Consider the following 27876-nt stretch of genomic DNA (forward strand, 5'->3'; position numbering starts at 1 on the left):
TGGTCTTCTTAGAAGACTAGATTCGGTAATGCAACTGCCTATCTTTACATACAAAAGACATGTTTCACCATCTATAGTGTGTGGTTTCCAGCTCTTACATAAAACCATTTCACAAGTTTCTAAGGATGACATCTCAAGATTTCATTGACAGTCTTCGAGAGCTGGATGGTACAACTCTTTGGTCCAAGAAAGAACCTTAAGAGTCATGCTATGCATCAAGAAAAGATACTCATGAAAAGCTTGAAGAACTTACCTGCAAATTCTCTCCCTTATAGCAGACACATACAGCTCAGCCATTAACCACTTCCAGTTAACAGAGAAAGGATAAGAAGTAAAGACTTGAATTTCCAACTGTGCATGCTCCCACCCTTCATCTTCACTCTTCACACTCCCCCCCAAAAAAAAACCACATGTTTCTCTAGTGAAAAAACTTGAGGGCATCAGTAAATTTCTTCCAGGTATCATTTTTCTCCAGGTCCGGTGACTGATGGGAGCTTTTCAACTCACTTGAGTAGAAAATCCCAAAATCTGAGTTGAAGCTTAATAGCTCTAGATTGCAATTTGGGGGTCATAACTCAAGTTAGTGAAGGCAGTAATGTAGGACATTCCATTTGTTCCTCTACATTTGCTTATTCTCTTGGAAATACACAGGGCCATGTGGCTAGTTGGGGACAATGTAATCTAAGTAGGTGTGATATGTGTCACTTCTGGGCTAAAGCAGTAAAGAACCTATATGAAATTCTCCATTCTCTTATCCTTTTCCTACAGTGACAGATGAAAATACTGCAGGCCCTAGACGATTAAATTATAAAACAGCAGAACTTCAGTCAGTGTAGACCCTTGAGTGACTGTGTGGAGCAGAGTCCCTCCCATACTATTTTTCTCACCTAGATGGGATTTGTAGTGTGAGCAAGAAACAAATTGTTGGTGTTCAAAACACCTGATCCTCTGAGGTTGCTACCTGAGCATAACTGCATTCCTAATGAAAAGAGCTTGTCTTCTTCTGTAATGCACAACACTCTTTCATCATCTTATAATTTCGTTTTAACTAAATCTATATGTTACACCTAGAGTCCTCTGTGTTGGCTCTATGGAACAGAAGATCATGCACAAATCAGCAAGCAAAGTTTCAGCTTTCGACCAAAATACATAGTAGTGAGGAGTACAATTCAGTAAATACAATTGCTTTCTACTGCACAAAAAAACAGGAAATAATTACATTTCTTATAGGCATTTCTTTATTATTTTTTCCCACTTGCATATTTAGAGAATAATTTAAATGTAACGCATACTGACAGCAAGCACAGTATCAAATATTAGGCTTTTTTAATATCTTTCTTTTCTCACCCTTTATTTCTTTAGGAAAAAAATACTGAGATGACCTCAAAGAAACAATTATTATGCTAATCATAGTATGCAGTAACACATACAAGCCAGACTCAATAGAAAAGAAAGCAACAAAGAAGTGAAAAGGTCTTTCTCCTCAAATCATTTTAATTCGTTTTTCCACAGCCATATAAATTTAAAGTCGGAAACAACAATAATACAGCTATAGAATCTAGGTTCTCTTTCAAAGCAGCGGCATATAAAACATAGAAAAGCTAAAACCTCAGCACAAGCTTCAAAAAAACAAGGACTGAGAAGATTTTGATGAAGACATGAAATGCACAAAATACAGTACACAAAATACTAGAAAGCATAAAATAGAAAGCTACACATTTTAGGTAGAAAGTATTGTAAAATATATAAAATATGCAAGAAATCAAAACCAAAGAGATTTTTTTTCCTTAGAGTACCATGAATACACTGGAACTGGTAATTAGCATTTGAAGATGGAAACAAGAAAATAGCAGTTTCCCATTTAAAACTTTATTTCTAGGCTTTAGGATTTCACCTTCTTGACATCCTTCTTTCCAGAGCTCTCAGTAGCTGACTCTGCTTTTCTTTTCTGTGACTAAAATGGAAACAGATTTAATGTTCTGCTCCAATATGCACACTTTTAAATGGCCCAACAATGTTAAATCTAGGATGTAAATGCATTAAAGAAATTTTAACATGAATATTCACTTCCGTGTTACACTCACAGTTAATGTTCTACATAGCCCAACAACCTATGTAACCCAATGTAAAATAACTTTTAAAGGTGTTTCTTTTTATGAAAAGACATAAAATATCCATCAAAAATAGTCATCAAGTATCTACTTACACATGGCTTATAAATGTACTCTTATCTTAAAGAACTACTTAATATTTAAATTTCTGGGGAAATTTTTATGTATGAGTGTTATTTTATAACCTTAAGATAGATGTTAACACACCATATTTCACATCTTCTATGATGCACATTTTTTTCCCCTTTTAGCATCTCTGACATCAGGATGTATCTTAAAACTGATAACAGATGATACTTGGCATCATATCTTTCAGTGGCCCAAAAATGCTGTCTCACAACAGAAAGCATCTTAGATTTGATAAAATATGGTGGTCTACTTAGCGCACTCAAACAGGATGATCTTCTAAGGAACATTTTGAATCATAGATATACACAGACAGGATTAAAATCACATTTTTATCCAGCAGTTAACTTATTGCCAAAAAAAAAAAAAAGCTTTCTTGTCTGATCAGGGTTCCCATTTACACACACACAGTTCCACAAAGATCAAACAACTTATTTGATCAACTAAGAACTCCAGGTTTCAATCTCCACACCATCCCATCCCAACTCTAACCCTTCCCTACTCTCACAGCAACCTCGTCTCAGTTCATAAAATCTCGCTTGCATTATGCTTCTGCTTAGATTTGTGAGGGATTTCTTAAATATGGAGTCCTGTAACATGGGAGTTTCTAACCACAAGTTCTTCAAACAAAAAGGAAATATGTTTGTGGTGTGATTTTTATTTTGTCTAAAACCAATTAGCAGTTCATAAAACCCAGCTTGGTAACGGGTATCATTATGGCATTAAACATAGTATAAACGTTTGTAAAGATGTAAAAAAAAGGGAAATCTACCTAAAAGTTAGGAAAATGCTGAAAATTTTACCATTGGAGTTTTAGTTGCCCGTTTCTTCTTTTCTGCTCTCTCTCTTTCCTCAATTTCCATATTTTCTTTTTCAATCAATGAAATTAAAGTGTTACAGCGTCTCTGGAATTCCTAAACAAAAGAATAAAGAATTTAATTTCTAAAACTTATTTGATCCTTTAAGATAAGATACTTCTTTAACTGTATAATTTCTGTAGAAGAAAGTTTCCAAAATTTGTATTTTTTTCTCCATCCCCTCACCAAACCAGTATTCTTTAGAACACCATTTGTTCTAGGGTACAGGGTATTAATAGGAGGAGGGGCTAAGTGTCATTCAATGGGTGACAGGTTAAACAAGCTGCTGCTCCATTTTACCGTGGAACACTACTCAACAATAAAAGGGAAGGAACTAATGATATACAAAACATCATGGAGTCCGGAGAATTATTCTGAGTGAAAAATCCAATCATAACGTTTATGCCTAGTGTGCTTCCGCTTATATATGTTTTTGAGGCATGGTGCTAGACTGGAATTTACTGTGTAATCAGGCTGGCTTTAAATTTGCAGCAATCTTCCTGTCTCAGCCTCCTTAGTTCTAGGATATCGGGCACGTGCCACCCTGCCTGGCTATGGAACACCCTTAAAAGGACAGAATTAGAGACGTGGAGAACAGGTTGCCAAATGCTACAGAGACTAGCAGAATGGGTGTGGCTAGAGATAGTGTAAGTGACTCTTGGGAAAACAGTGGTTCCACAAATCTTCAAATGGTAACACTACATCAGCCCCCCCCCCCACACACACACACACAATGCCTGTACAGATGACATCGCAACAAGTTCTATGGATTATACTAATAAGAATTTTCATATTGCAATGTTACACTACTCAAGTTGTTACCACTGAGGAAAACTGTGTGAAGGGTGAATTTCATCTCCCTGTACATTACCTTATAACTTCCTGTTACTCTATAAATGCTTCAGAATAAATATTAATGTAAGTCAAATAAACAAAGAATAAATGAATATTCTATGGCTAAGATAGGTTTTGGAAACATGGAGGTCGTAAAAGTTAAAACAGATTTCCTTTTTTTTCTTTTTTGAGATATGTTTTATAATATCTTTTTATAGTATAATTCCATCATTTCTCTCTCCCTTTTCCTCCCTCTAAATCCTTCCATATACCCCTCCTTGCTCTCTTTCAATTCATGACCTCTTTTTCACTGTTATTACATGCATACATGTAAATGCATACATACTCTTAATTATAACCTGCTCTGTGTTTTCAAGGCTGACCATTGGCACTGGAAAGCCAAGCAGGGAAAAGCACCTCTCCCACTGCGGCTTTTCTTGGATGCCTGTAGTTCTTTGTGTAGGATTGATGCCTTGTTGGCTTTTCCCTGTCCACTTTGTCATGTCCATTGTTGTTTTCCTTGTTCAGCTCATGGCTGTAACTTCTGACATTCCTAGGAGACACAATCTCACAAAAAGCCCCCTGACCCTCTGGCTCTTACAATCTCGCTGCTCCCTCTTTTGCAGTGTTCTCTGAGCCTTAGGTGTGAGAGTATTTTGTAGATGTAGCCACTGAGACTGGGCTCCCCAACTCTGCATTTTGGTTGGTTGCAGTTTGCTAAAACAGATTTCTTTATTATAAGGCTTTATGGAACCTTCCAGCTCCTGATGCTCACCATGAACCATTAGGCAGGGATATAAGATGCAGCTGTTCCCAAAGCTTCTTAGCCAACAGAAGTCTCTCACCACACATCTTATGGGATTTAAGTTCTGGGAATCAGGGCTGGACTTGCTAATTCAGAGTAAACACTATCTGAAAAGATTTTTGCATTAACCTTGCCACTACTATATTTTACTGCCAGCAAATCAATGCATTCAAACTATAAACAGATTTTATGAACGTATGGTGAGCATTAAACATATAATTCATTAATATGGAAACTCATTTATTATTAACCCTTTACACTTTGCTGTATTTAAAGGTAAATAATGGATTAATGCCAAAGGATAAATAATGTTTAAATATATGATTTCTTTTCTGTGTAAGAAGAAATGTCAGACAAACATGAAACAGTTAAACATTCAAATCAAAATATATCTTTCTGGCAATTAAAAACAAACTCAAGAAAAAGAAAAATTATCAAAGTATGAGAATAGAAAACTCAGCATACTTTCAAAAAATTTTAAGGATTTATTTTTATTTTATGTCTATGAGTGTTTGCTTGCATGTATGTTTGTACACCACATGTGTGCCTGACATACAGAGGCCAGAAGAGAACATCAAATTTCTTGGAACTGGAATTATAGACAGTTATGAACCACCCTATCATGTGGGTTCTGAGAACTGAATCCAACTCCCCTGGAAGAACAGCCAGTGCTCTTATCCACTGCTTCAACTCTCCATCCCTAGTACAAGAATTTTTTTTTTAAGTTTCAAGAGCTGATCATGTAGCTCAGTGGTAAAGCACTTGTCCAACCTGTCTACAACATGTATGCATGCATACATACATACAAAGACAATTTGTTCTCTGAAACCAAGGCTTAAAGAACTGGGAGAAAAACAATGCCATTTCTACCATTTTCATAGTGTCCATGCTTTGTGTATATAGGTGTAGCATGTATACTTATTGCAGTAAGTGTAAATGAGAACTTTCATTCATTGATGTTGAATGGCAATGTTACTTAATATAAACTAAGCTTTCTCCTCGAAATCCATCTATTAAAGCCCTAACTCTCATATTTAGGGGATCTAAGACGGTCAATGACATCTTCTGACTATATTTAGAGAGGGGTGATTTATGGCAATAATTAAAGTTGAATGAGTCCAAAGAGAGTAGGGTACTAATTCTCCCATCACCTCATCATGTGCAAAAGGTTGCCATCTATCCAACAGACTACCCTTGTTGGCACCTTAATCTTGGATTCCAGTCTCCAGAACAAGACAACAAAAAAGAAGAGTTGTCTATCCTATCGAGTCTGTGGTATTATGTTACAGCATTGAGCAGCAAACTAATGCACTACCTTTCAAGAAAATGAATTGGAAATAGCAAAGAAATATTTTTTTAAATTTCACATCCTCTGTCTTAACAATCCCATTTTTAGACACTTACTATAATAAAGAGATACATAAAATATTTCAAGAAAGTATTTAGAACACTGAAAGCAGGGAAATCCTAGAAACTTAATTTTGGGTACTTGGTAATAAAAGGTATAGACACTAGAAGTAGCTGAAGGAATGCTAACTAGTAGTTACTACCAGCTAGCTTTGAAAGTAGGTTCAGTGGTGGTTTTTTCTTTAAAAAATGGGGTCTGTTTATTCCATAGAGGATGCATTTGTACCAAAGTTTGAAAGAGCTTTTGTCACAGTAACTCACGTAGCTAAACTAGAACCTTATATTTTCTTCTTTATACATATCTGTATTTCCAAATTTTCAAAAAATCATTTAGGTCTTGAGAAATTTATAAAGTCATAAGAAATGGCAAGCATTTTTTTTAAACACAGTTTTATCTTTCTAAGTAAGACCTAGAAAACTGACACACAACACATGAGACATTGAATTGGATATATTATCAACTATCCAAACATTTTCTACTCTCTAATTCAAGCCACCAAAGAAACAGAAAATAAAAGAGAGCCTAGCCAGAAAGATACTGCACATTAACAAATTAGTGTTTTCCAATTTAAAAAAATCTTATGTAGCACCAGTTTCTTGGTGATGTCCATAATTACCAAAGGTTAAATAAATTGATAACAATAACACTGTAATTTTCATTACTTACCAAAGTAATGGTGATATGTTTAATATGCAGACCAAATATTCTTCATAGTTTTATTCAATAATGCATACACATACAAATTAAACAGCATGTTATTCAATTTATCTATTATAGAAAGGGCTAAGTTGACCCTGATGAGATCTGATCCTTGGTTTCTAGGGAGACTACATAGATTCTTTCTATAAAGCTGATTCTTGAATCATTAAGCTGTACCCTCTGGCTATTATTATTCTCAATAAGTAATAGCTGCCTGTGACTACAGATATCCTTAGATGCATAGTCCTGGTTCATGTGAATGATTCAGGGACAAATACTAATACTTTCAGACAGTCTTATATATAAGGAGATAGAATATCACAAAATGATTCAAAATAAACTACAATAATAAACTCTCACCTTCTTTCCTTTGAACCTATCACTCACTACTCCAAACACAGAAAAACAATTCTACAGAAAGGCATCAAAGAAAGGACAAGCACTTTTGTTCTCTTAAATTTCTCTGTTTCTTGTCTTCCAATGTAGCTTCCTATTTTTCTGAGGTGAAGGGAATGGTTCATGGAGTGTCAAACAACTTCTATAATTCTATAGTCTAATTACCTCTTTCACCAATTCCCTACTCTTGATTTAGGAATGAACTTAGAAAAAGAAAAAATAACACAGGGGAGTGAGAAAAAGAGATGCCAAAGCAATTAAGGGCGACAGAAGACAATAAAAAATGACAAATTGAGAAACTGTTCTGCTGTATTGAAAGCTGTGGGAAATGTTTTAAGTATTCTGTCTTCACACGTGTGGGAAATTCAAAGGGGCAAACAAACTTATCCATGGCAGGACTTCTCAGAGCTGTTAGCATTCTAATGTATATTGGAAGTCTTGGTGGTAAGATTCAATGTCAGCATGCCCCAAATTTATTTCAGCACAAAACATTTTTCTGGTTCTGAAATACTGTTTAATAGAAGCCAACTTGGCAAATCATACACGAGGTAACAGCAATGGCTAAGGCTAAGTTATAAACAGTTCAGCGAAAAAACTTAAAGGTTTTCATGTAATTTAACTAACAATTTTTGAGCAGGACACAATTAAATGTGCATTTTGTGCTCAGAAACTCCTTTATACAGATTGTCACTTCATAAAAATCTTAGACTCAAAATTAGAAAGGGGTTAACATTAAAAATTTTTAGGTTGATCATGACTCCCCAGTACTATATCCTTGCTAATGAGTCATGCAGCCTGACCATCTATGTGGTTTCCTCCAAAGGCAGAGTACTTGCTACCTTCTAAGCCTAGCTATTCCAACTCTGAACATCTTGAACACCTTTCCTTGTACAACACTGCTATTTGTTACCTTATGGTATCTAACAACTGGTTCCCTACCTAACTTGTATAGTCAAAGACAACAAGCCAATCTCCTCCCCCACCTAACAATCCTATGTTTCAAGGCAGCCTCCATGCCTCAACCAGAATCATCTGCTGAACCACAAACCCTTCGTTTTTAGAGTAAATATCCTCTCTTTTACCCATCCTTCATGTAAAATGTTTCTTGGAAGACTGCGTTAACAAATAAATCTACTTGTGATGGTTAATGTTGACTGTCAACTTGATTGAGTTGAGAACTACACAGATTAGTAAAGCAGAGCCCTCGGTCTGCCTGTGAGGGGGTTTCCAGAGAGGATTAAACAGGAAAACCTAGCCTGAATGTGCACACAACTATTCCATAAGCTGAGGGTCCAGATGGAATGACAGTGGGAAAGGGAGAAAGTCCACTAATTATCTCTGCTTCCTGGCCATAATAAAGGAAGATACTCTGCTCCACCACACACACACATACACCTTCCTACCTTGATGGGATGAAACCTCTGAAACCGTGCTCATCAATGTATCTTTCCTGCCTTGTTGTTTTAACGTATTTGTCATCACAATGAAAAGTATAACCAAGAAAACTGGTACCACAAAAATGTGGTAATGCTATGACTACCAGATGTTGTGGCTTAGATGCCTTTGGAAACAGCTTTTTGGAGGGATTTGGAAAAGTTGGAAGATGGGTAGAAAAGAATGCTGTAAGGAGAAATTAATGAATGATTCCTGTGGGAGCCCCAAAGACCAGAATGCCAGTAGGCATAAAGAAAATACTGTGATCATCGGAGTTTCAAGTGAGAATGAGGACTCTATTAAAACGTGGACTAGAGGTCATGTGTTATACCTTGGCAAAGACCTTAATACACTTTGTTCTTTCCCTAAAACTTCCAGTAAAGGTTAATTCATGGACTAATTTATCTATGAAGAAAATTCCAAGGCAGCGTAACATTTAGCCAATACAACGTTGCTATTGCTGCCTGTGTTTTGCAAAACATTACATTGAGAATTGTGAACAAAAAGGAAAAGAACAGTATCCTGGTGGGTTTTTTGTCAACTTGACACAAATTGTAGTTATCTGGGAAGAGGAAACCTGGTTAAGAAAATGCCGTTATCAGATTGTCTGTAGGCAAGTCTGTAGGACATTAATGATTGATATGAAAGGCCCAGCACCCCCTAGGTGATGCCCTGGGAAGGTGGTCCTGGGTTATATAATAAATCGGGGTGAGCAACCCATGAAGAACAAGCCAGTACACGGTGTTGCTCCATGGTCTGTGCTTCAGTTCCTGCCTCCAGGTTCATGCTTTGAGTTTCTGCCTTGGCATCCCTCAATGGACTGTGAATCAGGATATGTAAGCCAAAGACATAAACTTTTTCCTCCCCAAGTTGCGTTTGGTCATGGCATCGTATCACAACAATAGAAACTTAACTAGATAGAATAGGTGGCAAATACTTTCAATTTTGCAAATGCTACAGTCTCTGTCACACTATTAATCTCTTCCATTGTAGCGTGTAATTAGTCACTGAACATATGTAACTGAGCATGAACCTAGGTTCAAATAAAACCCTAGTTACAAATACCAACCCTGGAATTTTATACTATAATTTCCACATGTCAAAATACTGGTCTTTGAATTTCTTTATAAAATGTAAAAAATAATTCTTAGCCCATATGCCATATGAAACAAGAATGGGATACAGTTTGACTGTTAGGGTTGAAAGTCAAAAGTGAATGAATGAGTAAGAGACAAAAAAGGAAAATAAAGGAAACAGCTACACTCCACATGTGTGTCTTTGAATTTGTAGATGAAATTCTGTAAGGTCAGAATTTTGTTCTAGAATTTTCAGTATCACAAAATGGGTACATTTTTTCCTTTATTCTTTTATAAATTCCCTATATATTATCCCCTCAAAACCTATTTATTTGAAATCAATATCTTCATCTGCAAAGCCTGCACTGTATCCCAGATTTGGAATCACTTTTGAACCTCTATAATACTAGCAAAAAACAACAGCAGGTTATATTAGACTCTCATAGCCCAATGATATCGGCAGCTGAATGGAAATTCATGTTCAAATAAAAGTAGTCTACATTTCCCAAACAAGTTTTGAATGTTATGATGCTTTTACATAAGTATTATCACTTAAAACTTATTTCATAAAATATTATGTTACCGCCGGGCGGTGGTGGTGCACGCCTTTAATCCCAGCACTCGGGAGGCAGAGCCAGGCGGATCTCTGTGAGTTCGAGGCCAGCCTGGGCTACCAAGTGAGTTCCAGGAAAGGCGCAAAGCTACACAGAGAAACCCTGTCTCGAAAAACCAAAAAAAAAAAAATTATGTTACCTTTTCACATAATGATGCACTAGTATAAATACCCAAAATGGATCCCTATTAGGGTACAATTGTATTTCTAATTGTTCCAAGAGTTTAGGATTACAAATTAAACACTGTAGCTACATGTGTAACACACATGGCATTTACAACTGATACACAAACTTACCAATAAATAAAAGCTGCAAGAATTACAATCAAATGTCTAGAAGAAAGGATCAGAAATAAACTGTAGCATATTGGTGCAGTTTCTCAGATTCCATTCAAACCTTGTCCAATTGTAGGGGTTGGAACGAACTGAAGTCCAAACATTCTGTGTTGATTTCCTGACCTATTGCCTCCTCTGGGTAAGATCCTATGCTGATCTCCTTGAATATAACCAACTTCACTTCAAGGTTAAAACTATGGTAGGAAAACTAACTCCAGGACAGACAGTAGCACATTAGTCAAAGGAAGCAAAGTAAGATGGGAAACAAGATAGAAATTAGAGAGTTTTTACTACAACTGCTAAGTGAGGTATATATCTATCTACTTCCACCAGAGCAGTATTTAAAATACATAAATCTGATCATACCATTGCCCTGCTACGATCTGTCTTTGACCCCCTTACTTCCTACACACTAGTGACCTCAACACAGTGGTTTCTTTCATCACTCAGCTGCCAGTTACATCCTCTTCTACCACTTCCCCATGCACATATCACTACTTTGGGAATATACTGGGCTTATTATCCTTTCTACATAATCCTACTTCCACGACTGAAAATGTGCCTTCTCTGTGAAAGCTATTTCCTTGATTCCTTTGCCATATAGCAAAGTTAACCACTACCTCCTCTATTATAGGATGTTTTCAAAATTAAGGCAGAGAGGGAACATTTTAGTCTTTCAAGCACAGGGAAGAAATAGGTTCCTATGAGCTAAAATGTACTTGACTTGATTGACTTACAAAGAATTAGGTTTAATTGTGGTTTTTTTCAAACAAAATTTGTCTTTGCCATTTTTCTCTGCCCCCACGTCTTCCCCAAATCCTCTTCTTTTCTTCTGCCCTCCTACTCTTAGAAGCTTTCTTTCCTTTTTCAGGTCACATAAAATGCCATTTTCAAGAAGAACCAGTCAGAACATTTTACTGGTTATCAATGTTGCCAATGTATTATTAATCTTTCTTAGATTTAATTAAGAGTGTAATGTCTTCAAATATGTTAGCTGTCAACATGCAGTTAAGTACTAACCTAAAATATAAAGTCATAAGCAACAAAGCATCATTGTGGTTATAGAACAACCAGGAAAATTTCTATTTCCCTCTTATTCCTCTAAAGTATCTAAAAAGAAACATCTTTTCCGACTAGATTGAATATTTATAAAATACTCTGTGTGGAACCAGTAACCTAATTATCATTTACTAGCCACTGTGATAACCATATAAAGTGGGAAGCAAGTTCATAAAAAGCTATAGCAATATTTTCTAGGAAGCAGTTTTTTCTCCTACAGTTCTAATGAGAAATGTCATTTTATTACTTTTAAATAAGGCACAATTTCATTAATAATAAAGTTGTGATTTGAAAACAAACTAATAACATGAAAATTTTATCACCCAGTATTCAACAGTATGTGATTCTCTGAGATGCTATCGCCAAAACTCATTTAAACTACTACAAAAGACAGGGTAATTGTAATGACTAACTACTAATACTCAGTTTCAACTGTAATGTTCTTGGCCACAGGCAAAGCAACTCACAGCTTCCTGAGCTGGCTAAAGAGAAAAACAATGCTCTTCAGCAATTGACATGTAAGAATTTTTTCACTAAAATTAAGAACCAAAGCCATCCTATAGAGGAAACAATAAGCATTTGATCAATGAATGTTTATTTCTGAGAATTAACTTTTACTTTTTCTTCTTTAAGTACTTAAAAGGAAACTAAGAAGAATCAAGGCATTACTGATTGGAGGCTAGGTACTTTCCCCATGTGTATTGTCCAATGAACTGACTAATGTGTTACTGCCTTTGGAACTCTCAGATTCTCCTCAAATTGCTATGTCATATCAGTCACTAATAAATGAACAGAGACGGCAAGAAACTTATTGAGCTAATGTTGATAAGGGGACAAGTCAGCATCATATAAGAGATATTACATATAATGCAGTATAGTATCATTTCTTCTCATAGTCATTTCATAAAGAGCCTTTTACTTGGGATAGTTTGGGAATGACCAAACACTAGCCCCTATTCTAAGATCCCCCAGCCCCAGGACGAAAGTGATAAGGCAATTCATATGCTCTGAATTCTGAGCTTAAAACCCCCGAGTTCAGCATATGCTTCCTACTTGTTTATGAAGTTCAATAGAGGCTGATTACTTACTTAAAGACCATACAATTTCTCCAAGAAAAATTCACAATCTTTTTAGCACAGAGAGATGGAACTGAATCTTATTTTCTCTTTTGTACAGCCAGCAGTTTTAAATGGAGAAGAGCCTCGAAATCTTCAACCTTTAGCTGAAGCCTTTCAAAGTGAGGCATATATGAAAGTGGAGATTTATTCCTTTAAGCACTTTGTGGGTGTTACTTAAGTCAGATGTCATGAATTCAGTACTTTGAGATTTGTGCATAAAATATAACCATTAGGGTTCTTACATTTTTTTTTTCTAAGAAAGATTTCACACTATTTGTTGATGTGTCTGGGAAAGAAGAATCTTTTAGTAAGCCAAGTTCAATCATTAGAAAGATTTTAATTTAAACACAGCTACAGTCACAAAATGAATCAAATTGCATCCTCTATTTCAAAGATAGGATTTTTCAATGAAACCAATGATTCTTTATTACAGAAATCACAGCTGCTTCTCTCGAGAGGGTAGTTTCTCTCCCTAGACTATGAAAATGATTCACTAAAAAGGAAGTTATTTTAGAAACAAAGGAAGGAAGATGATCTATAAATATTAATAATCCATTTCAATAGCTCCATAATTATTGATATTAACATAATCTTAAAAGATTACATAATTTTCTACATATTTTTAATATATAACTCACATTCTAATTCAAGAAATATAAGTAAAATTTACCCACTAGCTAGAAGGGAAATCAAACTTTAGCATAATAGAAAACTTTACCTAAAAAATACCCTTAAATTAACATATTGAAGTATAAAATAAATGACTATGTTTTTAAAAGATTCTGTAAAAATTAGAAATTTTACTTTCTAAATGCTAATAAAAGGATGTATCCAATTTTAATATACAAAATATGGTTCCAAATTATGATTACGTATATAATTAATATGTGCCTTTTGGCAAACATGCTCTGAAGATTTAAATATCTAGGGAAAGAACGAGCATGGAGGTAAATGTTTCAAAAAAATAAATAAGAAGATGGAGAAAAATAAGAATTTTTACAAGGGAGTTCAGAGACATCTAGTGGTTGTTAATATAGTGGAGTTTCTTCCCTTCATAACTGAGTGAGAAAGCTATCGAGTTCTGCAATCATCTCATTCCAAACAGCTTAAGTCTTTTCTTGCACTTTAAATCCCTTCCATCCTACTGCCTTAGTTTAATAACTGAAGAAACTAGACCCAACATCAAGCTCTCAACCTTTTAAAAATTAGTAAAATATCACTGAAATATCACAGAATTCAATAAATGTTTCATCACATAAAAGGGCACATATGTTCCAAAATGTGATTTCCAGGAAAATGCAGTTAAGCATTTTTCTTTTACAAACTATTGATGCTGCCCTAAATTATATCTTTATATGCATAAAAACCCAAGTGGCTCGAAATCTAAATGCATGGCTTTGAAAGGAGTTATCTATTAAATGTGGTCATAGATACCCTTAGCAAGATGGCAAACCAACTCACTGCCAAAGTCTGATGACAGTCAAAATGAAATCTCATTTCCAAAAGAGAATTAAAAAAAGCAAGCCTACATTGCTCTTCAACAATATATTTCAATGATCTGGAGAAACCCATCAAACAATTGTTCTGTCCCTACGTCTAATTGTGGAACAATCTTTTTGTACACTGTGAAGAAGCGTCACTCTGATTGGTTAAATGAAAAGCTAAACAGCCAATAGCTAGGCAGGATTTCCTGGCAGAGAGGATGCTGGGAAGAAGACAGGTGGAGATGCAAGGAGACATGGAGGAAGCAGGAAAGCAAGATGGACAGTATATAGATGAGGTAAATGAGCCTCAGGGCAGCACATAGATTAATAGAAATGGGTTAATTTAAGTTAAAAAAAAAAAGCTAGGTAGAAACAAGCCTGAGCTAAGGCTGAGCATTCATATTTAATAATAAGTCTCCATGTCATGATTTGGGAGCTAGCTGGCAGGACGTTCTCAAAATTCACTTGGTTAGTTACAAAGGGAATATGTACCACAAAGTGGTAAGCCCTGGGAATCACAGCAGAAACCAAGTGACGAAACTTAGCATCACAAGTAGTGTTAACAATTGGAAGAGCTAAGTGAAGGAGAAGACTAGAAATGTGACTTTTTAAAATAAGCAACAAAAGGAATACATACCATGGCAGTTCTAGACTTGATAAACCAGTCAAATCTAAACTGGGGAGCATTCCGTACACACTGTCTTAATTCTTCATACACGTTTTCTCTGTCAAAGCCCATTTTGTGTAACATACAGATCAAGAATCTGTCTTCTTCCTCAGTATAGTTCTTTCCTTTACTGGTTCCATACTGAATACGCAACTGATGAAATGGAGCCTTGTATCTTGCAATCTGTAAGTTTCAACAAAATGGCGCTTTTTAACTGAATGTGCAATAACAAGTCAAAACTAATCACTACAGCAAATAAAATAATCTACTAATAAACTGAAATAGAATATAGTACTTTGGCATCCAATGCTTTCTTAATACTGATCCTTCGCTGAATTCTTGCTTCTCCACGTTCAATTTGAGCCATAATTTTCTCAATGTCCTGTAATTCATTGCAGCGTTCCCAAAATACAGCTGAAAAAGAAAGTTATTACTTGAAATTACTATCATTTAAGCAAATGAATACAAGGAATTATAGAATAAAGAATTAACAGACAGATATGCTGTCATCTGTCTGTATATAATATGATCAATGTTAAATGCTCTTAAGTTATCATTTTACCCAAATGTGATACAAAAGAAACCAAATGCATAAAGTGAAATAGTAGCAGGAAGCATATAAATGTAAATATAGCTTTCTAGTAAGCAAAAATGAAAATAAACCCATTACCAGATCATTCACCTTTTCCTATGAAGTGGCGATTTCTACAGAAACTGTTGGTTATGTCTGCAATCATTCACTAATCTTATACTTCCAGTCACCTACAGTTTCTTTAAAGATGAGGGATTTTTAACTGGATACATACAGAAGAATATTTAAATTACTGAGCCACCCCATCAAATTTTACAGATGAGCCAAATAATCTGATGTATTAATAAGTCACATCTTATGACTTCAGTGAAAAGCCTTCTAATGACATTATCTACCTCCTTGAATTCTTCATTTCTATAGCATAGCAAGAAAGGTATGTTAGCATTTTATGGTTTGTATAAGTACCTATGTTCATTTATGAATTCCCCCACTTATTACACACACACACACACACACACACACACACACACACACACAGCTTCTTATGTTAAGATACAGTATACTCCTGAACATCCAATTGTGTACAATTCTTCTCCAACTAGTCGAATAAGCCCACTCAAATCTCCCCACCCTCTGACATGGCCTCCAATCTGATGAACAATAGTTAAATAGTCCTACCATCTCCCCGTATTCTGAAGAAAATTCTTCAGAAAGGCTAATAGTATATGTAGAGCCAGGGTAGAGCACTTGCGTGGACTTTAAGGCTCTGGACTTGCTCCACAGAACTTCAGAAAAGAAGAAAGAAAATTCTTCAGAAAAGCTCACTGTACGTGTCTTTGACACTTATTTCATGGTACTTGGCTTAGTGACAAACTTAAGGGAAATCTGACAAAAAGTCTTTTTGTCATTGTCATTTTTGTTTTCACGGTGTGGGAAATCAGACCTAGGACCTTCCGTCCTACCATTGAAGTAAAACCCCAGCTCAGCATGTTTTTTTCTTTCTTTCTTCTTACATTTTCTCTTTCTTCCTCTATTTCCTCCCTTCTTTATTTCAGTGCAGTGAGTGGAACCTAGGGCCTTAGCCATGCTTACCTTAGTCCTTATATTTTTGAAACATGCTCTCACTACACCCAGGCTGGCCTCAAACATGCCATCCAAACTAGGCTGCCCTCAAACTCCTGATTCTCCTACCTCAGACTCTGAATGCTGGGATTGCAGGCATGAATCATCATGCCTGGCTACCTGATGTCTTCGGAAACACTGTTACGACTTGCAGCTTGCCCCACATCAATGCTAGGTCCCTCCGTGTGCATGTCCTTTACATTGTTTCCATTCAACTTTCATGAAATTAGATCTCTCCCATCTATTGCCCCCAAATGCCCTAGAGCTATGTTTAACACTAAGACAAATAGTAGTGTCATGCTAATGTTCAAAAGAAAAGAAACTCATGAATCCAATGTGCTGTGGGATGTTCTGTATGTCACATGTGTTGCTGATTAGTCAATAAATAAAACACTGATTGGCCAGTGGCTAGGCAGGAAGTGTAGGCGGGACAAGGAGGAGAATAAAGCTGGGAAGTGGAAGGCTGAGTCAGAGAGACACTGCCAGCCGCCATGATGACAAACAGCATGTGAAGATGCCGGTAAGCCACGAGCCATGTGGCAAGGTATAGATTAATGGAAATGGATTAATTTAAGCTGTAAGAACAGTTAGTAAGAAGCCTGCCACAGCCATACAGTTTGTAACCAATATAAGTCTCTGTGTTTACTTGGTCGGGTCTGAGAGGCTGTGGGACTGGCAAGTGGGAGAGATTTGTCCTGACTGTGGGCCAGGCAGGAAAACTCTAGCTACACCAATGTTATATGAAATAATGTCCAGACACAATTAACTTCAAAATTCCCTTTTAGATTTCCAGAAGGAAAAACAAAGTAGGTGTTCTTTAATTACAAATAATTTTCTTCAAGCACTAACTAGTACTCTAGATAAATTAAAAGCTACCCCTAGTAATGATGAAACTTGGATTTATTTATGAGTTTTGTAATTTTTTCCCTAGTAAATACAGAATTTCAGTAGTTATTTCAAATAACTGAGGGGGGGGAGGTGGCAAAGAAATCATACAACTACTTTTTTAACATTGCTTCCTTGTGGAAAACGCTCTCAATTCTAAATACTTGCTATTCAGACTAAATTTGAAAGTTCAGCCTATTTGAAATTTAAGCACACATAGAAAAACAGATAGATTAAGCAATTTTAATACTATTTCTTTTCAGAAGCCTGAGTTTAGATATGCGCTGACACAGGAATTAATATTAACTCCACATGCTTCTGTGCAGCCATTCTGATTCCAATTGAGGCTAAAGACACAGCTGAGTAGGAGAGGGAAATGATTCAAGGACCACTGAACAGATTTAGCCAAGAAATCTTTTTAGATCTATTCTAAATTGCCTTAAGTTAATAGGGCCCGCCACTACCTGATTGAATTCCTTGAGGGCAGTTGAGTCTCTAAATGGGCCTGATAAGAACTCTCTACTTCAAGGATGACCTACAATGACTATTTCAAACCACTAAACCAGAAGCCTCGGGACTAGACCTTAAAAAGACCAAACCCAAGAAGTGAGAGAATAAAAAACTCATGCAGAGTTTTTCACTTTTGTTTATGCAGAGCTTTACCCGGCTTCCTTAGTTGTCTCCCAGAGACAGCAGTGTACAAACGCAGTCATATCTTATATCTTTACTTATATCTCATTCACAAAAGTTTTAACATCTCCGAACAAAGACACAACTAAGTTAATGACAAAGAAACAGGGGCTAGACAGATGGCTCAGTGGTTAAGAGCATATGCTGCTCTTCCAGAGGAACCAGGTTTGGTTCCCAGCAACCACATCAGGCAGCTCACAGCCACCTATAACTCCAGCTCCAGGGCATGTGATGTATTCTTCTGTCCTCCATAGGCACCTGCACGTACATAGCATACATCCACATGGACCTACATACATACACGCACATACACACACACAATTAAAAATGAATAAATCTTTTTTCAAAGAAATGCATACATTGAAAATAAAGCATCATGTTTGAAATGACATACAAACCTGAATACTCCATGACCTCCTCAGGGGATTTGCCCTCTACCTCTCGAGCTATATTATCAATGTCATCTCTCCCATACTTCTCATTGGCTTTAATAAACTGGTTAAAATCTCGTTTAGTCCAGTTTGTGAAGCCCTATGGATAAAAAGTTAAGCATCATCAGTAGATGTTAAATTAATAAATTCAGTTATTATCCTACTTATATCTGTACAAGGCTGTAGTAGAAGCAGTTTAAAACACTTAACATGTGCCCCTTTATAAAATTCATTTCTTTAATGTAGAATCAAAAGCTGAGTTTGAGTTGTTAGAGAAATAACTGCTTTTCTATTTTAAAAGAAATGAGCTTTTCAAGTACTTTGAGTTGATTTATAATCTAAGACATTGCATAGTCTTAATTCCATATTTTTCAGATGCCTATAACATTAAAATACCATTCTAATATAAATTCTAATGTAAATGCTTAAGTTCTGATATCTCAGTGTCTCAATGACTTTCTTCCACAGATCTGTTCTCATGTAAATTAAGAGAGAGCGATGTGGATGTATTGAATTGAAAGAACACTGAAAGAAAATCGAGAAAGAATGCAGTAAAACTTTTGTAGTTTTCTAGATAATTCCAAACTACAGAGAATAAGTAGTTTCTGTTCAAAATTGTATTCATAAGAGCTTGCAAGATGGAACAACAGTTGCAAATGCTTACTATGCAAGCCTGGTACCCTGAGGTCCACCCCTGTATCCCACTATGGAAGCAGAGAACTGAGTCTCAAAAGTTGTCCTATGACCTCTACATACATGCCTCAACGTGCATGTGCCTCTCCCAATAATAATAAAGTGACTTTTTAAAGATTATTTTACTAAGTAAAATGAATATAATCTTTATAAATAAATAAAATTTCTGTAAACAGAACATTACTCAGGCATCTGACCTTTTTTACCAAAATGTACAACAACCACTGCTTTAAGTCATTTCACAATTGTTATTCCATCAATGGTAATGTAGCTCAGTTGGCGGAGAGCGTGCCTAGCATGGGTAAAGCCCTGAGTTCAATTCCCGACTGCACATAAACCAGACATGGTATCATATGCCTGTAATTCCAACACTCAGAAGATGAAGGCAGGAGGATCAGAAGTTCAAGGTCATCTTCTCACCTACAGAGTGAATTCAAGGCCATCACGGAAAACATAAAACACTAAAAAAAATAAGCATTAAATTTGTAGCATCAGAAAAAGATGGCTTAAAATCAACTCTTAGTGACAAAAAACTTGATTATGCTTCTAATTATAAACTCAATTATCTCGATCGAGATTACATATTCACATTATACTGTATATTCAGAATATATTATAAGCAGTGTAGTATTCAAAGGGCATAACTTTATTTTTGTGCTCAGGAAATAAGTTTTGAAATTAAAATAAAAGCAAACATGAATATTTAAATGTTTTATTCTGTGGTACTTCTTAAAACTCTGCCAACTGCAATTATACTTTAAAGCTAAACTTGGTGACTTCCAGGCATTTGTTCAAGAACTTATGAAAATATTTCATTCAGCAAAATTATATGCTATTAAAAGGAAAAGGCCTGTATCAACATATAAGTATAAAACTCTTATTTGACTTTTATTAACACATGTTCCTGGGACACAGTGTGATATTGTAAAACACGTTCTACAATTGGTGTATACATCACCTCAAGCAGGAATCCTTCCTTGGTTCGGGAAACATCCCAAACTCTCAGTTAACAATTCCACTGGAGAACTAACTGCCTCTTCCTGTGCCAGGCACACTCTTCCAGAAAGTGTTGACGAAAGAAACGTAGCTGGCTAAGGCACTGTATAACTTCACAATTGCCTTATTTTGCCAAAACGCATTTCAGAAGTGTGATACAAAATTTATGAAAGCAACAATAACTTGAAAGCTTTAAGTTAGAAACCTTCCCTATTTAATGTTAGCTTTTAATTACACAATGATCACGTTAAAATGCTTCAGGCATTTCTCATTGTATTCAAGTTCTTTCCTGAAAACTCTAATTTCTTTCAAAAGGAATTTTTCATAAACAAAAAAAAATTGGTTTCAGGGGTCAAGTCAATCAAATTAATTTTCAGGTATATGTTGGAAATTATTATTTATCAAAATTGAAATCTGGACTCACTGGCCTTAATATAATTGGTTAAAAATGTATCTTAATTTTAATAATTGACACTTTTATTTTCCATGTATATGTTGCCCCAATGTTTCCAAAAGAGCGTGTTCTACAAAGGGAATTTTCTAAAAAATAAAGATATATGTCAAAATGTGTGTTTACGGGCATGTTGAATCAGGACAAGTGGTTCTATACACTAAAAGGCAGGTATTACTTGCACTTTTTTCTATTTGTTGCCTAGAAGTAGTTCATTCACTTAAAATAGTTTACTTGGGTAAGAAGTTTATCCTTCTCTTCAGTCTCTTGTGAAGTAAGAGGTTCAGCTCCGTCAATCTTTTTTTGCTCTTCTCTTTGAGCTACAGCTGGATTAGGGATCTCAGGATTCCTTGGAACCTAAGATCAAGAGAGAAATGGTGAATAAACTGATGAGAAAATAATGATCAAGAAGAGTGTGCATATAAATATCAATTGGGAGAGTCATTTCAATAGTAAACAGTGGAACCTCAGAAGCGGGTGACACACGGTCCTCTCTACATTTTTACCAGTATGGTATTACCCTAGTAAGAAATATTCTTTTACTGCATGGTATAATATTTTAAGATTACAGTCCATTGGTAAATGAATGCCACATTGTATTCTAAGTCTCACTATGCTATAGAACAAGATAAATCTTTATAATATGATATTATGTAGAATAAGCACACAGTCTGGCATTTAAAGAGTCTGAAGCCTCCTGGGAGTATACAGCAGGGTGGGCAACACTGCACCTAAAGACGCTCTCTGATGTTTGGTCATCTTAAGGTGTGAAAACAATAGTGTTTCATTCCCTGCTGTAGTTTGTAAAGGCGGACTATTTGGTATAAAATGGGTCATCTAGAGAGAGTGGAAGAAAAAGATACAAAGCAGCATAGAATTTAAGAAGTGTGTGTAAAGGAAGTGTATGGTAGAGCACACAAAGAGCTGTGATGGAATCTCCATTCACGGGAGAAAACTTGTGCACTGGCAATGACCAGCAGAGATAACAATAATGCTCTTTAAAGTACAGAACTGTAAAACCACTGACAGCTGAGAAGAAAGCATAAGCTGGAACCACTGAGGACAGAAGCTCAGATCTCTGAGGAAGCCAGCGGTCATGTGCATCTCAAAACAGTAGCTCAGAAGGCCTCAGTGCATCACAGTGTGCACATAGTCCACTGTGGTTCAGCAGCATTAGACAGCATTCTTTGTATGAAAGGACAAATCCAGTTTCCAGCCTTGGAGTCTTCTGTCATCCACTACAAACATCTGGAGCCATGACACAGCTCAGTGATTCCAGAGAGCAGGTATAGAACATGTGTAGTACATTTTACAGCATTCCATTAAACATGAAAATGAAAGGCTTGGCAGCAAATCTCTACTGTTTGGGATGCATGCATGATATAAATGACTCATTCCCTAGAAATGTCAAATAGACATACTACAATAAAATTCTAACATTTATTACAGGGTATTTTTCTCATAGTTATACATATTTTATAGCATTTAAAGCTGTATCATAGCCGGGCATGGTGGTGCACACCTTTAATCCCATATCTCTGTGAGTTCGAGGTCAGTCTGGTTTACAAAGAGAGTTCTAGGACAGCCAGGGCTGTTACACACAGGAACCCTTTCTTTTCTCAGAAAAAGAAAAAACCTGCATCGTTATATCTTAAAAGTGAAGATTTTAAAAGTGTTGTATCCAATAGTTCTTCAGATAAAAATTTATCATATATATTTAAAAAGAAATATTGTATATTAAAAAGCAGATTAATTTGTATCCATCAGTATCAGATAACCAAATCAGAATGTATTGTCTATTATATTATTAATACTAAAATAAGTATGGACTGGGTTACTGGACACAGTCCTTGCACATAAGAAATTCCCAAACCAATTCTGTGATTGTGACCTTTATCTTAAGCATCCTGGTTTCACCAGAGTGATGACACACAACTATGATCTTATTACTTAGAGGCCAAAGTAGGAAGATTGCAAGTTTGAGGCCAACTTGGTCTACCTTGTGAGTTCAAGGAGAGTTGGGTTACATGACAAGAGTTATCTCACAAACAGAAAGGAAGGACAGTGGTAGCACACTTCCTCTTATCTTACCAGCTGCGGGTGCTGAAGCCGGAGAATGGTTCACAAGTAAGACAGACAGACAGATCAGAGACAGAGACAGGGAGACAGTGGCAGGGAAAGGGGGAGTAAAAGAGAGGGAGGCAGTGGCAGGAAGGGAAGAGAAAAGAAGAGTAGGAAGAGGAAGAAAAGGGGGGAGGAAATGAAATGAAAAGACTGGACAATGATCAAAACCTGGAAGTTCTGAGGAGATGGGAGGCAACGGCTATCTAAAATGGAGCAGTGTAAGCAAAGGCATGAAGGCAGAAATGCACTGGGATACACAGGTGTTACATTAGGCACGGGGTATGCTAAGTGGTAGGACACTTACCTAGTATGTGTGAAAGCTTGGGTTCTATCTATCACGAGCACTGGGGGAAAAAATGTTAGGACTAATATTGAGAAAAGGACCAAAAAACAAAATCAGGTAGACAGATTCAGAGAGCCCCAAACTCCAAAGGAGACTTTTGGTCAAGGAAATAAAGTATCAAAATGCAGTATTTTCACTGTAATTCTTCCATTAGATAGAGTAAAGTAAAGAAGCTACCAGAGGCAGAGAACTTTCTGATCCATTATAACTTGGAAATGAAGTATGGTGACAAAGAAATAGAAAAAGTATAAACTAAAAATGAAATGTAGAGGCCGATGAGATGGTAGTCTCCTTCCAAAAATGGCTGAGCAGATAAAGGCACTTGCCTGGGTTCAGTTCAATCCCTGTAACTCAGATAGGGAAGGAAAGAAATGACTCCCGCAAGATTCCACACAGTAGTGTTCTCCCTCTCTCTCTCTCTCTCTCTCTCTCTCTCTCTCTCTCTCTCTCTCTCTCTCTCTCTCTCTCAATAAATAAATGAATGAATGAATGAATGAAAAAAGAGCTAGATTCCATGAGGTAGTAAGAAAACTTTTATTGCTTAGGAGTTCAGCAAGATTTCATAGAAATATGGCTTGCAAAATTAAACGTGGCAGCACAAAAAAAAATGAGAGCTGTCGCCTGAAATCAGCTCCCCATAGTTTAACAGGCAGCCCAGAATGACACATTACCAAAGCTCACAAAGTGTATGGAACTTTGTCCATTTGTCAAATGTTTATATTTGTCCCTACAGGAATCTTTTTTGGAGATAGATATTGGAATGTCCTAAAGCTTCCTTCAGCTTCAAATGTGGCAAAATTCTTTCACTCACGCTCTTAGATCAACTGCAACTTCCAGGTAACCTGGACTTTTTTATTCTGCAGTTAAAATTTCAGCTGTCACCCTCGCCTGCTGATAAGACTCTGGTGAACAAGAAAGTATATTAAATATCAACCCTTTTCATTTTAGAGAGTAAGAAAACCTCTGAAGATGTCTCATTCACAGCAAGGTCAAAGCTTAGGAAGAATCGACACAGCCAGCCACAAAGGGATTACAGTAAAGCAAACAGATGCTTCTCCCAGCCCCAAGTGAAATAAAGTCTTTTAACTCCAAATCCTACTAGCTAAACTACTGCCGTGGCCTTGGTGTACTGAATATGGAAGGAGGGACAAGTAGAAAATAAAAATGCTAATAGCTAGTAATACGTAGGTGCTCACACATGTGCGTTACCAACTATTTCAGAACTAGCGAGCCCATACCAGGTGTGGTAGTGCACACCTTTAATCCCAGGACGAAAGAGGCAAAGGCAGACAGATCTGTCTGGGTTTGAGGCTAATCTGATTTACACAGAGAGTTCCAGGCCAGCTAGCATTGCAAAGTGCAACCCTGTGTCAAAACAGAAACAGAAACTAGTGAACCCCTCACTAGCTCTCTCCTCCATTACTGTAGGCTGGGAGACTCAAAATAGAGAAATCGTCTCCACTAGCTACAGTGTGCCCAGCTATGGACAATGCCTATTTCCTCTTAGCCCACAGTCTAACCTGCAGTTATGGACCATGTGTGGCCAAGGGGAGCTATGAATACAGCCCAACCCCAAACCATAAACTTATTTAAAACACAGATTATATGTTATTTTTTACAACTCAATTGTATGGGTCTTGAGAGTGAAGTTTTAGATGACAGAGTCATGTTGCGGTGTCAAAACATTAGACACCTTTGAATGATTATTAATTTAAACAGAAAGAGAGGAAGGAGTTCCATTTTGAGAACCTGTGTGTAGAAAACATCAGGCAATCCACTATATCAACTTTTTTTCATGTAAAAATAAACTATTGTTCCACTCATCTTGTAGCTTTAATGGGTTTTTTGGATGCACAAGGTAGAAATGAATACTAAATAATTATTTTTTAATTTTACATACATTGAGTTTGTTTGTGTTCATGGGAGGGTGAGTACATGCCATGGCATGTGTGTGGGTATCAGGGACAACTTGAGAAAGTCAGTTCTCTCCTTCCACCATGTGAGTTCCAGAGATTAAACTCAGGTCATTAGGCTTGGCAGCAAGTGCCTTTAGCAGCTGAGCCATCTGTCCAACCCAATATCCTAGGTATTTCTTGAGAAGGCATGTCATATAACATTATCTTTGAAATCCTACAGATGATTAACATGCCATGTGATCTGTCTGTACTCTGAACTCAAACATGAGACCCTTCCAATCAGATAATCCACCTTAGCTCAGACCCATAGTTCTTAGGAAAGAATGGAAGAAACAAAGTTTAGAAAGAGTCAGCCTCCAGAATGCGGTGTTTGTTTGCTAAATCCTCAGCAAGGAATTCCTAAGGAGACTCACAGCAAATCTTTAGATAGCACGGTGGCAACCCAAGGTGGGGCTGAAGAGAACACAAAGCTAGAAAGAGGGCGGCAGGGAAATGGCTCTTCTGCCATCACCAACACCATGCCCACCACAGCTGTATGCCCACCACAGCTGTATGCCCACCACAGCTGTATGGCCCCCACAGCTGTAGTCCGTGTTGTCACCACCATCTCTTGTTTTCGTATTTCAACAGTTTCTGGGAGGTTTTACTAATAAATGTCCCCAGTTTCACATCTAGGGTAATAATTTGAAAATATAAATCAAGTGTCAATGAGATGGCTTAGCATGTAAAGGTGCTTGCCACAGAAGTCTGATAACGTAAGTTCAGTTCTTAGATCCCACATGGTGAAAGGAGAGAACCAACTCCAGAAAGCACAAGCATGCACAAGAACACATGCACACAAATTTAAATCATTCTGCAAAATGTAAATCTGATCATCCTTTACCAGTTATAAGTCCTACAAGTCTGAGAAAAGTAAACTATGCCTCGCTTCCTCACTTGTAAAATAAAGATGCAGTTCCTATAATGAGGACGCCAAGCTAATATTTATACAGAACATGGAACATCATGAAACACAAGGAAAGCTTAGATCAATATCATTTTGTCACCCACCCACATCCTTGCTTTAAAGGCATCTGAGTGGGTTCCTTTACTCCGAAGCCAAATTTCTGCCTCTTTATGACCAATACACATCTCCACCTGATCACACTCCATCTCTGGGAAAGTGCCTCCTCTTTCCTACCTCAAGGATCCGCTTTACACAGAAAATATAGTGGCTCGATCAAAATATGCAGGCTCAATCCTATCATCTTTTAGATCTCAGCTCAAGTGACACTTCTTCAGGGAGCATGCCTTCATCTTCCAGACTACTTTGTATGCCAATTATACTTCCTGGCAGCACCCTTTGGGAGCACAAATAATACCTCTGCATTGTGGTATCTGTTTAATGTATGTCTCTGGCGTTATAATCTAAATTTTCAGAGTCTTGTCATTTTCTTTATTATCATTATTATTAGTTACTATTATTATTATTATTACTATTACTACTACTGCTACCATTACAATGATTTTACCCACTTGAGTACATAGATGAGCTTAAGCCACTAGGGTAGAGGCTGTGAATTAATTATGTTTTTAATGGATAGTGGCGGTCTTGATAATATCATGCTAATGAGTGAATTTTGTCTATCAGAATCAGATGGAATTTAGTACTCTTATCCTTTCAGTAACTATTTCCTTAGTTAAATAATAATGATCTTCAGAAAGATAGGGAGTAAGTCCTTTAAACTTATGGATTCCCATGATTTTATTATCTACCCCAACAGGTACTGTGTGACACCATGTGAGCCTCTAAAGATCATTCTGAGTTGAAGGAGTCAGGCCCTTCTCCATCAGTTTGCAAATGTGCTGCTTCACATGGGCAGATGTCAACTTCACTCAGTAGAGGCACCATAGCAAAGGGACAGTTAACAAGAACAGGCTTTTTCCAGGAGCATGTGTGTATCCCATCATGGAAGCAGTCCAGCAGCCAAGCGTGTTTATCATTTTCTCCCAAGTGCCTATCACAGCACCTAATACAAAGCAGTGCTCAGTGAAGAGGTATTAAATGGAGTCCTTCCCCCTTATACCCTTCCTCTTTCTCAACACTTTCTGGGAGGTGAGGGAGATAAAATAGTAAAGTGCAAGAATGCGAACTCCATAGCATCTTTCCTCTTCCTACTCACTCATTTCCTTTCTTCTTACACCTCCTCCCTCTTCCTTTCTCTTACCCCTCGCAGCTGTCCATTCATTACCCTGTCTTATAAGGTTTCTTTCCTCCTCCATGTTCTTCCAGCTGGCCACCACCCAAACAATCATTCTGAGACCTCGCTCCTCACCACAAACTGCCTGTAATGAAAGGCACTGTTTACATTCTAACTGAATTTGTGGCCCGAATGGAGTGGGCACTGGAATTCTCACAGGAAACAAAATCACACTATCTCCAAAGAAGGAAAATAAACAGTTCCATCATCTCAGATGATTTTTTTTATTGCTGCTACTTGACTACCACTTGGCCCACCTCCCAAATGACATGTCACACCACTAACAAACACAGTCCTTATTTAGGACTGCAGAAGCAAAAGGGGTTATATCACATGCAGAAATAGCCAAGAATGTCTGCATAGAAAGAGCACAGAATTTAAATTCTAATAAGTAGGTTTGAGACAGCAGGGCAACCTCATTATCTATGTG

At 36.8% G+C, this 27876-nt stretch overlaps 1 protein-coding gene across 7 annotated transcripts in view; it reads right to left on the reverse strand.

Moving 5' to 3' along the window:
* Nucleotides 1–1476: 1476 nt before the first annotated feature.
* Smarca1 (SWI/SNF related, matrix associated, actin dependent regulator of chromatin, subfamily a, member 1) overlaps nt 1477–27876 on the reverse strand; it is a 74329-nt gene continuing 47929 nt past the window's right edge. For 5 of the 7 annotated variants that reach the window (XM_059250379.1, XM_059250378.1, XM_059250377.1 and 2 more), the window contains 6 exons: nt 21058–21180; nt 18651–18783; nt 15319–15437; nt 14994–15206; nt 3041–3151; nt 1477–1954 (listed from right to left, as the gene is read on the reverse strand). In XM_059250379.1, coding sequence (XP_059106362.1) covers nt 1883–1954; nt 3041–3151; nt 14994–15206; nt 15319–15437; nt 18651–18783; nt 21058–21180 — 771 coding nt within the window. In that variant the 3' untranslated portion in view covers nt 1477–1882. Of the gene's footprint in view, nt 1955–3009; nt 3152–14993; nt 15207–15318; nt 15438–18650; nt 18784–21057; nt 21181–27876 lie in introns of all 7 variants that reach the window. The other 2 variants (XM_059250375.1, XM_059250374.1) reach the window with 1 other exon arrangement.

Source organism: Peromyscus eremicus, chromosome X, assembly GCF_949786415.1.
Source record: "Peromyscus eremicus chromosome X, PerEre_H2_v1, whole genome shotgun sequence".
In the NCBI taxonomy this organism is placed as follows: Eukaryota; Metazoa; Chordata; class Mammalia; order Rodentia; family Cricetidae; genus Peromyscus; species Peromyscus eremicus.